The sequence below is a fragment of the Sarcophilus harrisii genome, chromosome 1 (assembly GCF_902635505.1).
Source record: "Sarcophilus harrisii chromosome 1, mSarHar1.11, whole genome shotgun sequence".
Classification (NCBI taxonomy): domain Eukaryota; kingdom Metazoa; phylum Chordata; class Mammalia; order Dasyuromorphia; family Dasyuridae; genus Sarcophilus; species Sarcophilus harrisii.
Window position 1 is genome coordinate 398,026,373 of NC_045426.1, and position 17,770 is coordinate 398,044,142.

The following is a 17,770-nucleotide window of genomic DNA, read 5'->3' on the forward strand; positions in this document are numbered from 1 at the left end:
CCTTTCTCACAGGTATATTTGTAAATTAATAATACATGTTGTTGAAATAAGCAATGAACATATGGAGGAATATGCTAAATTAATTTCTCTTTCTGCTACCTGGGATGATATTTAGTAACTCTCACTTGAAAATACAAAAAATTTGTCCTATTCCCAGATCTGTTTCCAACTTGCTTTATGAATTTAAGAAAATAATTTTATTCTTTTCCCTCACCAAGCTTGGTTTCTTCAGTTAGAAAATGCCAATCCAGTCAGAACTATGAATAATGTTATAATTAGAGAAGTTGGAAATTTATGCTTCCATTTTTGTGATTACCTGTAAGAGTATCCTTAATTTTTTTGTTCTTTATGTGGGTATTAGCAGGCACAGGATCAGATATTAAAGCCTGAAAAACAATTGGTGGGCTTGATGAACATTTTAAAGATTATAGATTAATAAATGGATGATGTTTAACTTTATTTGGTAATTATGCTGACTGTGTAACTGTTTTGAGTACTCACCAGAACTAGGGGAGAACTATAGAGAGATAACATTTTTTAGACTATTGAACATAAAACAGTGTTCCAAACTTTTGCCAAAAGTGTCATTGTCACTTTGTATGCAGAAAGCTTTTGGTGTCCTAGTTATCACTTTCCCTCATGTAATTTGTTAAGTAGTGATAACACAGGTACTTAAAGATCTGTTAGCTGGTTAGGAGGATATATAATATATAAAAATATGTGTATATTTTGTTAGTGACTAAGCAAGACCATTGGAAAGTACTAACTGGAACAGTTAGTGAAAAGCAGGAAACTACTTAACTAAGAGGAATTTCAAGATTATATCTTGTATATAGACTGTATCTAGATATATATACTTCATCACTAATCTAGTTTATGGAATGTTAAATACTAATAAACTGCACTGTTATCTTTTTGTATAGTAAGTTATTTAAAATATATGAACATATTCCAAATAATAAATTTGTTTATTTTGAAAACATTGTTTTGAAAGTTTGTATATTTGATGTCAAATAAAGTAATCATTTTATTACAAATTGGATCAAAACAAAGCAAAACTAAGAAAAAGTTTTTCCACATATCTGGAATATCTCATCAATTTAGGCTCCAGGTGTGGGAAATGGTGCTGAAAATGTTGCAATTGATCAGCCTGCTAACCCACCAGCTGAGGATGCAGTAGTAGGGGAAAACCCTGAAATTCAGGAAGAACAAGCTGATGAAGAAGAGGAAGACAATGAGGATGAAGAAGATGCTGTAGTTGAAGATGCAGCAGATGTTAATAATGGGGCACAAGGTAACAACTATTGTAAGATAGCATTTCTTTTTAAATTTAAATTTAATTTTAATCAAAAGAATGTTTTATTTATTTTTAATATTCATAAATCTTAAAATATTTTAACTTACTATTCGTCTTTGCATGTTTTGTGTAGACTGTAAATATGAACTGTCATATATATGCATGCATACACACACATATATTTATGTTTCTTATAGGAAAGAATAAATGACAGCTAGATATGTTAATGACAGCTAGATAGAAATGTTAATAAAATTTGAGCTAATTTATTAAATTTCTTCTTCCTGGTGTTTCAAATAGATATGTTTTGAAAGAATTAAAGTACCTTCCAGGTGCTATGCTCATAATGAATTTTTTTTTTTTTTACTTCCTTCTCAATAGTAAGATTCAGTTTAGTATATGTGTATAAATGTCTGCAAAGTACTCAATTCAAATATAGTTCCTATTAATATTTGTAGTGCAAGGTACCTCTAAACTATAATTATTATTTCAGATGATATGAACTGGAATGCTTTAGAATGGGATCGAGCTGCAGAAGAATTAACATGGGAGAGAGTGAGTAAGAGCCCTTTTTATAAAGTACTAGAAGTTGTAGGCTCTCATTTTCAGGGTTGCCTAAATTTTTGACTAAAATTAATTGTACTAGTTGGGGACATCCAGATATACTACTAAAACTTTAGTAAGTTATTATTTCTATTTAGATTAAGTGGGCGATTCAATAGACATTTTTAGAAAAAAATATTAATAGTATAGTACCAACAGTTGCTTTTATTATAGGTGAATTTTGTGATATTAAAGTTTCTTTATCAGCCATCTTCATAAGTAATACAGTCTGTCCTAATATGCTAAAGTGTTGAAATGTATATTTTGAAGAATATATTACTGGATTTTTTTTTCAGTGAGAAACAGTGCATTTTTCCCCCCCAAAAATTTACTTTATTTGAAGAAAAAAATGAAACAAAAGAGTATTATGTGCTTAGCAGAACATCAGGGAGGATTCAAAATATATGACAACAAATACTAATTTAAGAAAGTATAAATATTAGTAGAAGAAATTACATTTATTTATTAATTTATTTCCTTGTAAATTGTTATTTTATTCTGTACCTCCTTTTCCAATTGGTTAACTTTTTTTTTTATAAGCTTCTTGTTTTTCTTGGATGGTTTTAATTTTTTTCTTTAGTTTTTCCTCAGTGTCTCTCATTTGGTTTTTGAATTCTTTTTTGAGTTCTATAAATGCTTTCTGGACATAAAGCCATTTTACATTATTTTTGGAGGTAGAATTTCTGCCTTTTTTTTTTTTTTTTTTTTTTTTTTTTTTTTTTTTTTTTTTTTTTTTAATAAGAGGTATTAATGTAAGTGTCTCTAATTGTGGGGTAGAGGGATGGTGCCATGTCATGCTTCCCTTAAGTTCTCCACACTGATCAGGAACCCCAAACCAGGAGCTTCCCCTTCCTGCAAGTGCTCATAGCCAGCAGCATTCCTATCCCGCTGCCTCTGTATTTACCAGGTACTGGTTCCTTTTTGCCTAGGGCCTTGTCTCAGCCTCAAAGCTGGGCCTGGTGTTCTCAATCAGTTGAAGTTCACTCTGTATTCCCAGACAAACCCACAATGGACAAACAGTTCAGGAGGTGAAAGTCTCTGTGATTCCTGCTGAGGCTCTGGCCACACACCCAGCCAGCCCATGGGGTCCCCACTTGATGTTTCTGGAGAGCTAGTTTGGAGGTGTCTGCACTTCAGACAGGTTAATCCCCTAATCCCAGCCTGGGTCTTTCTTCAGATCTTGTAGGGTTATAGCAGAAGGACCCCAGTTATGCCCCAAATCTTGGTTTTTCATGAGTTTTTCTTCAGGTCCAAATTTGTTCTGTTTGTGGAGGAAATCTGAAGAGCTTAAAATTGGCCAACTTTCTCTGCCATCTTCCCAGAATCCTCCCCCCAAAACCAGTGCATTTTGAGGGCATTTTAAACTTGTATTACAAATCATTGCTAGTTTTAGTTGAATTACTAAATAATCTTTCCAAATGTAAAATGATAAATTCATGTGTAAACAGAATGATAGTTTCAAACATGCCTATACTGACTGCGCTAAATATGTAATGCTAGAACTAAACACCCAAGATATTATGTTTATTTAGACTTTTTTCAGAGAAATGGGAAAAAAAAATATTCTAATCAATGAAATTTACATGAATGGAAAGAGCTCATATGGACTTTTAGTACTTCCTTGGTAAACAAAAATGCATAAAGGTAAAGAAGGTTCTTTAGAATAGAAAAGCATACTGACTTATTATATAATTATTTTAATTTTTTTTTTCCTTAGATGCTTGGACTTGATGGGTCACTAGTTTTCCTAGTAAGTAAATTTATCTTCTTTTAAGAATAGAATTGTGTTTTACTTCTTTTAATCCCTGTTTCTCTTGATAATTTGAATGTCTTAAGATTTATAGCAGTGTAACTTAAAAATAGATTTTTGTTATCTTTTGTTTTTATATTGCCTAGATTTTCCTTCTATACCTCCCTTCTTTCTGCCAGAGCCATATAGCAAATATTTTTTTAAAGAAGAAAAAGTTGAGCAAAACTAGTTAATATATCCCAAAAATATGATGTTATTCAGTGTTCCACATTTGTGAACTCCTTGCCTCTGAAAGGGAATGAGGAAGAGGATTATTGAATAGGGTAATTTTATACTTTAGATTACAAGACCACACGTAACTTTTGTTTAGTATCAAGGAAAATATTTGTTTCTATTTATTGTATGAAAATGCATTTTAAAGAAAACATATTTCTAATTTTGAATAAAAGTTTAAAATATTTATTAAGATTCTACTATATGAAGAACTTTGTTCAATGCTGGGAAAAATATAAACATAAGGCATAGATCCTTATTTCAATCTATAAGAGAATATGACAAAACAATTGTAATATAAATTGGAACATAAGTGATTAAACTAAGCATAAATAAGACATGCAGCACAAATATCTTAAGAATTCAGTCATTTTTTACAATTCAATTTTAGAAAATGATGAAACCAAATCAATTCTTCGCATATACAATGGGCAAAACTTTAATGCTATTCTTTGTTATTTACTTTCTTCACTCCATTGAACTTCAATTCTAATTTTTTTATATCCAAGAAACATTTTTTAATGTTTCTAAAATACCAGTCATATATATCTATCAGATGTTATATTCTCTCCTAGCAGGGATATCTGACCCTGCTCTCAGGCTTTCCAGGGCTAAAAACATGATATAAAATTGTGTGTGTGTGTGTGTGTGTGTGTGTGTGTGTGTATGTGTGTATTCTAAGGTCATTAGGTCCTAAGAAGTAGAGAAATTTCATGTATGGGAAGATAGCTATTGTGAAGGCCTATGGATGGGATATTGAATATTGTATATGAGAAACTGTAAGAAGGTCTGTTTTGCAGCATCATAGAAAGTAAATAATATATAAAACTGGAAAGATAATTTCTGCTAGGTTATGAAGAGCTTTGACTACTAGTAGAAAAATTTATATTTGATCCTAGAGGTTGGAAGGAACCATGGAGTTTGACTAAGAAAGTTTAGCAAGATGTGTGGCTTAGGAAAATGACTTTGGAGTAGGAAGATGAATAAAGTATAGAAACCAATTTGAAGATTATTATAATAGTTCCAAGTGAGGAGTGGCGACTTGAACTGAGGTGGTAGCTGCCTGAGTTAAGAGAAAGAAGGTGTATATATAAAGTACTGAAAGTAAAAACAGCTAAATTTGGAAAATAGTTGGATATATGGAAAGGAGAGAAAGTGAGGAATCAACATTGACAACAAAGTTCATATTTGGATCATAGGAAGAATTGTAGTACCCTTGGAAGTGACAGGGAGATTTGGAAGATAGGTGCTTCTGGGGATTTTTTTTTTAATTTAATTTTTTATAGCTTTATATTTTTCTGAATACATGCAAACATTCACCTTTGCAAAATCTTGTGTTCCAAATTATTTTTCTCCCTCCCCCCAGGGACTTTTCAAAAGGAAAAGGGTATTATTTTTGATTTGTTGAATTAGAGATGCCTTTGGTACTTCCAGTTTGACATGTGTAAGAAATGTAGATCTAGGAGTTACCTGTATGCAAATAATTATTAAATCCATCATAGCTGATGAGTTCACCAGTTGAAAGAGTATAGAAAGAATTCCCAAGACAGTCTTGTAGTATTCTCTTAAAGAGTATATCATGGATGATAATACAGCAAAAAAAAAAAAAAAGCCAGGAAGAATGGTCAAACAGTTAAGAAGGGAATCAAGAGAACAAGATACCATGAAAACCCAGAGAGTAGGGAGTCATAAGCAGTAGCCAAGAGGTCACGAATGAAAGATTAAGAGCTAGATTTGACAATTAAAAGATCATCACTAATTTTGGACAGAGAAGTTTAAATTGAGTTCATAAGCCAGACTTCAAAGGGTTAAAAAGTGAAAAGAAAGGATGGAGACAGACAAGGAAGGGTAGATTGCTTTTTTTATAGAAATTTGACAGTGAAAGGGAAAAAAGATAAGGTATAGGATGTTAACTTGAAAAGATGGTAGGATCTAGCAAGGGTTATTAAAAATGGGGGAGACATGGACTTGTTTAGGCATGTTTATAGGAAGGAACTGATTGATAAAGATGAGGATAAAGATTAACAATCAAAAAACAATGATTGAGGGGCCAAACTGTTGAGGAAAGATACATGGCAAAAGATGTGTATGGCATCTTTTTTTTTTTAATGTTATTTTCATTTGGACTGGTTTATCTATTTAGGTAGAACATGGTAATCAAGAAGCTGAAATTAAATCACAAGCCAATTTGTTTTGCACAGAGAGAAACTATAATGTGCCCATAGTATTTCATAGGCTTAACCAGCTCTCACAGACTGTTTACTTGCTCATAGGTGAAATTAGGTTATATTTATTATTTTAAAAACAAACCCAAAAAAACAATGTTGACTCTTAGAAAAACAGCTCATTTCACAATAGTAATACAATGGCATCATCTGTTTACAGGAAATTAATTACAGAGTTTGCTTTTCAGAATGCTTTATTTGTTTAATAATTTAATGAAATAATTTTATTAAATTGTTTTAAATAGTACTATTGAAAGTATGAAACATTGCATTAAAATTATTTATTTATTGAGTTTTCCTAGGAAAAGTCTCACTGAAATATTTTTTTTTTAGTTAGAAATACTCATACTTCAAGACTTAAGATTTGATAATTTAAAAATTAAAATTTTTCTAATTAAAAGTTATCTATATGTAACACTGTGTTACTTAAATTTACAATGTGAACTAAGCAAAGTCTTGTTATATTGATATGTAATTTTGTCCTTTGAACTTATTTTTATTAGTATGTTTTTTTTTAAAGGAACATGTCTTTTGGGTGGTGTCTCTGAACACATTATTTATTCTTGTCTTTGGTAAGTATTCAATTCAGCAAACCTTGATTAGCTGCCAGCTCTTTTAAGGTGCCAGACTAGATAAGTGCTAGGGATACAAATATGGAAAACACTGATGTATCCACTGGCTCATATTTTTCAAATATAACTATTTGTTAGGAAGCTGTATTTTAGGTTATGGAATATTGTTTCGGATTCTTTGTTTATTTTTTTTTAAACTGGTAATTTTTGACTTAGAAATATTTGGCAAAAAATGTCTTGTATATAAATAGCCATCCTATTTGAAGAATTACTACTTTGACTGCTTAAACTCTCTTATTGTCATTACCCTTTGTTCACCCTGATCATCTAGCTAATCTGACCTGCCGCCAATCCATTTCATCTTCCTGCTGATAGAAATACCTGTAATTTTGCTCCCATCCTCATCATTCTCACCCATCATTTCTACTCCATGTTCCTGTCTTGGTTCTAATTCTGCTCTTGCATTCTTCACCTGTAGCTAACCTGTTATCTCATCCAAGTGCTAAAGATGACCCATTTTGTTACTATTAACTTTACTTCTTGTCTCTACAGGCACTCTAGTTCCATCACCCCTGATCTATTTCTGTAGTAGAATTCCTTTTCTCAAGCTATTAGAGCGGTCCCTGCTTTTCTATTCATAAACTTTGCCCCAGGAGCCATGACCGATGTCTTGAGCTAGGTGTGCTTCCATCTCCGCTGCCCAACAAAGTTTTTGCCAGGGAGAGGAAAGAATGGAATAGTTTGGGGGTAGTGTATGGTATCTTTCTTCCTCTTTATGATTTCTTAGTGAAATAGAGATTTTAACATTAATTGCTAAACACATTTTCCTATCAAAAAGTTGTTATAAATGGTAGTTAAATTCATTGATATCATTGGTCAGCAGTGTAAAATAGTGAAAACAATGCCAGATTTGTCATTAGAAGACCTGGATTTGATTCTATCTCTGTAGGACCTTAATGGAATCATTTAATAGAAATGACAATGCCATCTAAATTAATTTATGGATTTAGTACTAATACCATCAAACTTACCAATAGGATATTTTTTGGAAGTAGACAAAATGTCAAAATTTTACTGTACTTTTAAGTATTTTTTCCATTACTTCTAAAAGTAAGTAAAATAGCTATTCATTATCCTTTCATTTGAATTTATTAATATTGGAATCTGTTGCAGTGTTTTTTAAATAAGCCACTTGTATTATTTAGTCAGGCATTTTTAAGTGCCTGGTATGGGCTAGATTCTGATAAACACAAAAGTTAGGACATCAGTGAAGTCCAACATTATGCAGTATTTAATATTATTCCTTCAGACCTACAAAAATGAAAGGTATGTTCTTACTTTTTTGGAGCTTACTGGACTTGACTGTGGTTTTTTATAGCCAGTAGCTCCTCTTTTTCTGGAGAGAAGAATGAGTCAGAACAATAGATTTGAAATATAATGTACATGAATAGTCCAGGAAGATAGGCAGCTTTGATCATGTATATGTCAGAGAGATTTGAGAATGAATACCATTCTCATACCCTAGTTCTTGTCATCTTATCCCATATTTTTTATGATGGCAAAGTGTAGCCTGTTCCAGAAAAAGGTATTATTTTGAAGTTTTCATGTTTTAATTTTTTTTTACTTTTAGCATTTTGTCCTTACCACATTGGTCATTTTTCTGTTGTTGGCTTGGGATTTGAGGAATATGTAAGTATGATGGATTAAAAAACTTTTAAAGACATTTATTTTAATTAATTACTATTAAGTTCTTGGCAACCTTGGGGCAAATCTTGAGACATAAAATATATCTTTTTTTTATATATCGAGAATGGTTCTCAGATAGTGTAATTGATCCTTTGTTTTTATGTTACATTAGTGTAATCTTTTATACTTCAGTAACTAAATTAAAGTTTCTAAAATGAGTATCTAGTAATAAATGTTCACAAATGATAGCTGTAATTAATAAAGGTAGGAGGAAGACATTCAGACTAGCAATACAGAAGTACTGGTATGTTGCACTTTTTTTCCTAACTCATTTAATTACATTGAGACTATTGAAAAGCTTTCTCTTAATGATTTCATATCCTGATAAATAACGATAGCCAATGGTATTCTCTAATCTACTACCTTTACTTTTTCTTTTATTATCATAGTCAGGTTTATTGTTTTTACAAAAAGACCTGATTTCCAATTTTCTCCATCAGTATACCTATGATACTTTCATCAAAAGAAAAGAGTAATCCCTCATCCTTTAGCATTAAATTACTACCAATTTAGAAATAAAAATACCATGGCATATGAAATTTAACATAATCTGAGATGTGGGTTATGGGGAACATCCAAGATGAGGAGAGATATTTTTGATGGCTATTTTTGTTCCTAAGTAAGGTAATTTTATTTAGAATATGAAATAATAAATATCTCTAAATAATATCTAATATCTGCATAATATATAAGAGCTTAAGATTACTCTGTAAAAAAGTAATAAGAAAGATTCTTGCGTTGTATTTTCAAAGCAAAAATAGATTTGTAGCATTGGAATTTATTATTTTACCCTGTAAATAAACAGAGTGTCTTAGAATCTGAATAGCAACCAAAACAAATGTTCCTAGTTTTCCAATTTTAAATTCTCAGCCACTCAATATATATATATATATAAATGTGTATGTCTCAAGTTTTTAAAGTTTAGCACTGATGTAATTTAATGGCATATTTTAATTCCTCTCAGATTTTTTTAAACTATGTATTCTTCTTTAACATATAACAGACAGCAAAGGATGATGATTTGGGTTGTATAAATTTAGAGAATATCTAAATGAAAACTTAGAAAGCCTTATACTAAAATATGTCCTTTGAATGTTTAGGTTCCAGCATCTTGAATTGTTCATTTTTTTTCTTTCTAGGTCCAAGCATCACATTTTGAAGGCCTAATTACAACAATAGTTGGCTATGTACTTTTAGCAATATCACTGATAATTTGTCATGTATCCTTGAACAAATTGATTTAGTTACTTCTGGTAATTTATAGATTTATCTTTACATGTCCTCTGCTTGGACTTGAAGTTCTAGTGGTTTTTAGGACAAAATAGAAGAATTTTCCGTTTGGCTTTTAAAGTCCATACCAGTCTGGTTTCACCTTATGTTACAGTTTTATAATGCCTTACTCTCTTGTTTGCTTTTTCAATAGGACAACCAGATTGACTTGTTTACTTATCCCTGTATGTGACATTTCACCTCCCATTTTCATTCCTGTTCTTAGGCTGTCCTCTGTGTCTTAATATATTGCTAGAATCTATGACTTCCTTGAAATTCCTCTTGAGAAAACAATCTATAAGAAGCCTATCCGTCTAGTGACTAGTGCCCTCCCTCCAGGAATCGCTGTGGATAGTATATTAAATTATGCAGTTGTTGATTCCCACAAATAAAAGGTATGCTCTTTGAAGCCAGGAATCTTTTGCTTTTGTCTTTGTATCCTTGACACCTAGTACAATGCCTGGCTTACAGTAAACTGAGTTGAATCTCATAATAACTTTAATTAATGCTCAATAATTCTCTTTATAACTACTTATCTGTGAGAGGTTAAATTTTGGTAGCTGAGATTATTTTCTTATCTTTTAATAGCTGTGTGGTAAAAAATGTTAAACTGATAGTCACAAGATCTGGATTTGTATGCTTACTTAGTAATATCATGGGCAAGCCCTTTAAACTTCTCACTTTCCTCATTTGTAAAGTTAATGAATGGTTTCCAAATTATGCTCTTTAAAAATCTTTTGCAGATGGAGGACATGAGAGCTATATAAAATTATTTGAAAGGTGTTATATAAAGATTAGGCCCATTGTACCTGCATTACAGCATACGACTAGAATCAGTAAGTGAAAGTTTAAAAAAATAGTTTTATTTGCCATAAGGAAAAATTTCATAAAAATCAGACTTTAGGAAAAAAAAAAATGAGCGACCTTAGGAATTGGTTTCCTTTCACTGGTGGTCTTCTCATAATGACTGATTTCATATTGGGAATATTGTAGAGATTATTATTCAATTAGAGGTGGATGTATAGCCTCTTGAAGTCTCTTTCAATTCTAAGAGTTTTTGATTCTGTAACTTTTTTCTTTCTAATTGGATATTTACTTTGTTTTGCTCCTGTTATTTCAGTATTTGATAGTATGCATACATATAGTTTGAAAATGACTCTTACAATCAGTAACCAGTGAATTCCTTTGTCAGATACAGTTTTATATTTTACAGTGTTTAATTATTGTCATGTATAGCATTTTCTAACTCTTTAAAAAGTTGTTTATGTTATACAGGGAAGATACTTCTAATATTTTTCTTTTATTTCTTACTCTTTAAAGTTTATTCTGTTTTTCAAAACTAGTAAGCATTTATTTTCTTTTCCTCCACCTTTCCCCATTGAAAATAAAACAAAATCCTTATAACAAATATGCATAGTTAAATATAGCCAATTCCCATTTTATTCATGTTCAAAAATGTATGTTTCATTCTGCATCTTGAGTCTCACTTCTGTCAGGAGGTGGGTAAGCATATTTCTTCAGTTTCTTTGGATCTTAGTTGTCATTGTATTGATCTAAATTCTTAAGTCTTTCAAAATTGCTTATCTTTATGATGTTATTTTATAAACTATTCTAGTTCTGCTCACTTCTGCATCAATTCATAGAAGTCTTCTCAAGTTTTCTGAAATTGTCTCTTTTGTCATTTCTTATGACACAATAAAATTCATTGTATTGATATACCATAGTTTCTTCAGCCATTCCTCAATTGATTGATTGATGAGCAACACCTTCATTTACACTTCTTTGCTGCCACAATAATTGTTGCCATACATAATTTTTCTATATATGGGTTCTTTTCATCTTTCTTTAATCTCTTTGTGATCTAGACTTGGTAGTGGTACAATTAAATCAAAAAGTTCATACATGTGGACATAGTGCCTAATTTCCAAAATTTACTAAATTGATTCACAGCTCCGCCAGCTACATGTATTAATGTTCCTGTTGTCCTGTAGCTCCTCCAACATTTGTCAAATCTTTTTGTCAACTTGATAAATCTGAAGTGGAAGCTCAGAGTTGCTTTAGTTTGTTATTTTTATAGAGATTTAGGGCATTTCTTTTTCAAGTAGTTCTTGATAGCTTTAGCTTGAAATTCTTTCTTTCTATGGTTTCTTTTATATCCTTTGACCATTTATCAGTTAGAGAAAGACTTCATTTCTCAATCTTGAACCATATTTTCTATTAATATATTGTTCTTCTCCCATGCACAGGTTTATGTTGAAGTCACCAAATATTAATATTGACCTGGTCCAATTCTTCAACTCCAAAAGATGTTACTCTGTAAAATCAGTTTTATTTGTGGTAGTTTTTTTGCTTATGCTTATCATGAGTACAGCAAGATGACATGACTCCAGTATCCCAAGAAATTGTTTTATTTTGCCTTTATATGAATAATGAATCCAATTCAACCAACTACTTTCTTTGTCTTTCCAAAGAGAACCCATAAGCTATCTTTCTCTTTTGTTGCATCTTCTTTATGTTTTTGTGTAATTATTGTTATGACAACTTAATAAGTATCTATTTTCAACTGTACATCATGATGCCAAATGCTTAGGACACAGACAAAACAAAAACTAGTTCCTGCCTTCCAGGAGATTGCAAGTTAATAGAAAGTTGAGTACCAAAAATTAAATTTATGTTTATGGATTGTCTAAAACAATATTTACCACTGATAAATGAAAGTTTGTAACTGAGTGCATTGTATATTGTCCAAGTGCTCTTGTTTTGATATTTTATTGAGTTTTTTCCTTGACCAGATGAAATAAATAGGGTTTGGCAGCTCTTGTGAAATTTCAACGATCTCGTCGTTTACTAGGAGTCTGCTATATTGTTGTTAAGGTAATTTAAATTTTTTAAAAATAAAACTATTGAAAATATTTATCTATTCTATATTTATCATAGTATTGATGAAATTTGTTTTTACTTAAGGTCTCTTTATTAGTGGTAGTAGAAATTGGAGTGTTCCCTCTCATTTGTGGCTGGTGGCTAGATATATGTTCTCTGGTAAGTATTGTATTTTTTGGATTATTATCTTAATTTAAGATTTCAGTCACAAAATTACTTTTGAAAGGTTACTTTTGAAGGAAAGTATGAGTCTTTATCAACTAGGTAATTTTTTTGCCCTGAAAATTTAACTAACATGTAACTAAGGAGTCTTCAGAAATCAGATTTATGTCTAATCATTGGACTATATAAATAAGATATAATTGTAATAGGAAATTTTTAATAGTATTGTATTTTAATACACAGTATTTTTATACCTTTAATAAGAGGTAAAGGGTAATAACTATATTAGCCATTTTAACACTGATTTTTTTCTAGTATCAAGAAGTACAGATAATTAAAAAAGGAAGATGAAAAATTAATAAATTAGGAGTTTGTGCTGTTATCTATAATTTATATTAATTAAAGACTTTTTCATTAGTCTTAATGTCAGTTTGTAAAAGATAAGATTTCAAAAAAATTTATATCTCTATCTATGATTTCAGTGGTATTAGGGAATGCTATTGAAGAAACTTCATCTATGGGTGCTGACTAGCTATTTTTCAACACCTTATTTATACTTCCACTATGTATCAAAGTCAGTACTTGAACCTAGGTCTTCTTGAGTTGGTACTTAATATATTATGCTCTACTGTTTTTAGTCTAGTCTCCTCTTACAATTTTATAAGTAAGGGTCTAGAAATATGAGTTGTCTGAGGTTTTAGATCTTATATAAATGATATGGATTTCAAATAGATTTCAAAACCACATTCTCTTTGCTCTAAATCCATAGGTCTTTCCTTTTTATTACTGTTACTTGTATTTATAATTTGAAAAACTATTAGCTTTTTGAAGTACTTATTATCCCTTTAATTATTGGTGTTGATCATTATTTTTCCATTACCCAGCAGGCAGTTTTACAATTGTTAAACTGAGTTGCATGGCCAAAGTAAATTGATCACCCAAGGGACAGTTCTGTGGATTCTTACATCTTAGATCTATTCTCAGAACTTTTATAGCTTGATAGAATATGCTAGAACTTTCAGTCTTCAAGTAGCCAAGACTATCTCCATGTCAGAATGAGACATTAAAATAGGACTTTAGTAAATAAAATAGTCATAGTTATGATTATTAAGTACTTTGAATCAGCTAGTGCCACAGTGGATAGAGAATTGGTCCTGAAATCAGAAAGACAAATTCAAATCTGGTCTCAAACACTAACTATATAACCCTGGGCAAGTCATGCTTTCTCACTTGTAAAATGGAAATAGTAATAACACTTCCCTCCTGCGATTGTTGTAAAAATCTAATGAAATAATCTTTGTAGAAGTGCTTAGCACAGTTGCTGGCACATAATAGTTACTATATGAATATTTATTTCCTTCTTTTTTTCAGAAATAGAATTAGAGATATTTTGAAGTAGTGTTATATCTATAATCAAAAAAAAAAAAAAAGAATCATTACTTGTATCAGCATCTTCCATCACAAAACTATAACAAAATATTATTTAACTTACTAGGGTTTTTTTTTTTTTATGTTATTCTTAGGTGGCATTGTATATACTGCCAAGCATGTGAATATATTATTAGCACATAATCTTTAGTTTTCCTTTGGAAAAACACTACATTTTCTCTATATTTAAAGCTGTTTTAAATTTTGTTTATGAGTCTCTAGAACACTTTCCCAGTCTGTTGCAAAGAACAGATGTGACACTGAGACATAGAATAGAATTTTTGGTCTAAAATATGTTAAATGTATATGTAAACATTTTATTTTGTTCCTTTATTTAAAAAATGAAATGTGTAAAATTGGGCAAATTTAAACTATAGAAAAGATTGCTTCTACTTTATTTTCTGCTTTGGTTCAGGAAATGTTTGATGCTACTTTGAAAGACCGAGAGTTGAGCTTTCAGTCTGCTCCAGGAACCACGATGTTTCTGCACTGGCTAGTGGGAATGGTCTATGTCTTCTACTTTGCTTCTTTCATTCTTTTACTAAGAGAGGTAAGTTCTCAGAAAAACAGTTATTAAATTGTAAATTGATAAAAAGTGTCACTGCCATGAACCCTTATTACATTTCCCCAAAAGGATTATGGATGTTTTTGTGTATGTTAATAATGACTACTTTTTTTTCCCCATTCAAGAAATGGTAAGATATGTGAATTTAGCTTAACTTGTGCATTAAAAGGGATCATAGAGTTTAATCTAAGAGTTGAGTTTAGTTTGACTATTAGTACTATTAATGGATGATCTTTGTTATTGATCTTGTACACATTTTGCTAGAGCAGCTGAATTATCTCATTTTTAACATTTTTGCTATGAATGAAACCACAAGAAAGAAGGAAGTTTCAACTAAAATATAAAGATGACTCACAGTTACTCCTTGGAGAAGTAAAGGAAAAAAGGTAGTAGAATAAGTATCATCAAAGTCAGCAAGAAACATTTCAAGAACTATTTGGTTTTCATGTATTACAGTACTAATGGTATGCAAATTAATTTGAAAAAGACCACCATGAAAGTAATTGCTACTTATGCAAGAATATCAGTGGCTGAGGATGACTTAGAAGAGAAATTATATGAAGGATTTGACCTTCCAAAATAGATCAGTCTACACTTTGACACTCATGACAGAAGGAAGACTAAAATCCAAAACTCCATCTGACTTAGTCCAATACTTCTGTGAGCTCTCCTGTTGGTCATTCTTTGTGTTGAGCTATTAAAGTAATACCACAAAACAATGTTTTTAAGTTAATATGATTAAGGTATCAAAAGATTAAAACTTATCCAAAATCAAATAACTTCTCTGTGTGGTAATACTAAGATTAGAAACAGGTCTCTCAAAATGCTTATTTGCAAGTAGTATCAACTCTCACTGTAATTTATTTACTAGGCAATTAATTTATCTTTTTTGCTTAGGGATGACCACTTGTAATTAACCAACATTGGACATTTTAAAGCAGCCTAATTTGAAAATTATAGTTTAATACAATGTCTTTTTCTTGGCCTTGTTGGTTTTTGGAAATCTTTTGTCTTCCCAGAAGAACTATGTTAGCTTTCTGTTTTTTGGTTTTTTAAAAACATTTTATTTTTAGGTGAAAATATCATGGTCTACAATTTTTGCCACAAAAACTGTAGTTAAGCTTGCTGGCATGTAGATTAAAAATTCCATTCTCTTGTTTTGAAAATCAGGATAATATTTGCCCTCCAGCCCAATCCTGGACTCTCCAAACAATATTGGTATCATTTCAGGAAAGGGAATGTCATTTGATTTTCTTGTGGATCAGTTAAATTCATCATCCTTATAAATTCTCAAATCAAAATTCCCTTCCATAGCCAACAATACTCTCATCATGTTTTATTTCTTTTCCAATGGAATATAAACTTGTAGAAAGTATAGAAGTCACTATAAAGAGAAGTAAATATTGCTACTTTATAGAGCTTGGCCATAGCCTCTGCTTCTCGTTACTCAAGACCCTGTTGCTACACTGAAAGCTATTGTCTTCTTGTCCTTATCATTGATGCTTCCTACTTCTTTTGCAAACTGGAATATTTATTTCCATAATAACTCAAAGAGCAAGTCTTAATAATGGAAAGAAAAGGAGAGGAAGAAGTTTTAAGCAATGCAGATGTTGTTTTAGTTAATTTTTATAGTGGCTGGGTCATTTCAGTCAGATGTGTTTGATATTTATGAAAGACTTCAGTGTCATTAAAGACTATACAAATAAGATCAAGTACTCAGAAATACCCAAAGACATAGGGTAATCAAATATTCAATTACAGAACTGTTCTGGAATGCTATGATGAATGAGAGAGTATAAAAAGTGATACAGACAATGATAGCAGTAGTAAATTACATCAGTCAACTTTTAAAAAGTAACTCTGTTCATGATTGGGAGAGAAAATTTCTTGATTGCTGAGAAAAAACAACCACTGTATATTGTGAACAAAAGTATACAGACAACTGCCTCAACTTTTTATGACTTTTTTGCCTTTTCTGCTTTGGATCTATTTCAAAGCCAGAAAGTTTTAATGGAAACAATATAATTTTAGTTATTATAGAATTATGCTCCAGATATGGTATACTAGAGATCTCAAATGAATTTTCACCTAGCTTGTGTTTGGTTGGACTCAAGATAAATGTGATGTTCTTGTTCAATAAATAGTATTTGAAAACAGAGAGGAATTAACAGCCTTTGACTATACTATAAAACTAAGTAGTCCAACAGTTTATAAGTGGAAAAAAAAAAAGTACAATAAACTTTTTATATGCTGACTGTGGAAAAATTCAGATATATGTTTTTTACATGTACAAAAAATACCAGCAGATTACCATGTTATAGCCATTGACAGTCTTTTCAGATTTTAAGGATTTGTTGATTCCAAACAAGCTCAAGCAGTTTGCATTAGATTTGCATCCTAAATAATTGCAAAGAGTTTCATCATAGGCCTGATTCTTCTGTTGTTGCTTCTGGACAGCACACTGAAAGCAGCTGCAAGTAGTCCACTAGAGAGCTTCTTTCAAAAACTGGCACCCAGAGAATATAGATATACCATATCAAGGAATTGAAATGAACTTTAAAAACTTGGGGGGGAAATTGCAAACCTTTTAAGCCCCAGCATCAGATTATGAAGTGGAAATAGTAAGTTTATATTTTTATAATTTTACATGTATTTTTATTTTGAGTATACTTCACAAAAAACTTTTGAGTTCTTAATTCTGACAAATCAGATTGTATGATTTGGAGGCCATTCTTTAAAGTCCTTTTGTTAAATTTTAAAAAGAAAAATGTATCAAGTATTCCATTTAATTTTTTGCATTTGCCCTTGTCCTCTAAAACATTTATAAATCTAATGAAAGGTTGGGTTCTGCAAACCTTCTTAGATATTGCCAGAAGATAGCCATCTCCTCAAGGTCAGGGATTGCCTTTACCCTTTCTTATTATTCCCAGTGTTGCTTGGCACAAGGTAGAAACTTACTGCGTGCTTATTGACTATGCTGACCCATTAAATAAGACTCAG

General features: G+C 31.0%; 1 protein-coding gene across 2 annotated transcripts in view; it reads left to right on the plus strand.

Annotated features, from left to right (window-relative positions):
* The window catches only part of MARCHF6 (membrane associated ring-CH-type finger 6), a 76,073-nt gene that overhangs the window by 38,621 nt on the left and 19,682 nt on the right, over positions 1-17,770 (plus strand). For both annotated transcript variants that reach the window (XM_031946128.1, XM_031946127.1), the window contains exons 7-15: positions 1,105-1,294; positions 1,791-1,852; positions 3,618-3,650; positions 6,669-6,720; positions 8,351-8,409; positions 9,606-9,686; positions 12,541-12,609; positions 12,700-12,774; positions 14,621-14,755. In XM_031946128.1, the coding sequence (XP_031801988.1) occupies positions 1,105-1,294; positions 1,791-1,852; positions 3,618-3,650; positions 6,669-6,720; positions 8,351-8,409; positions 9,606-9,686; positions 12,541-12,609; positions 12,700-12,774; positions 14,621-14,755 (756 nt within the window). The remainder of the gene's footprint in view (positions 1-1,104; positions 1,295-1,790; positions 1,853-3,617; positions 3,651-6,668; positions 6,721-8,350; positions 8,410-9,605; positions 9,687-12,540; positions 12,610-12,699; positions 12,775-14,620; positions 14,756-17,770) is intronic.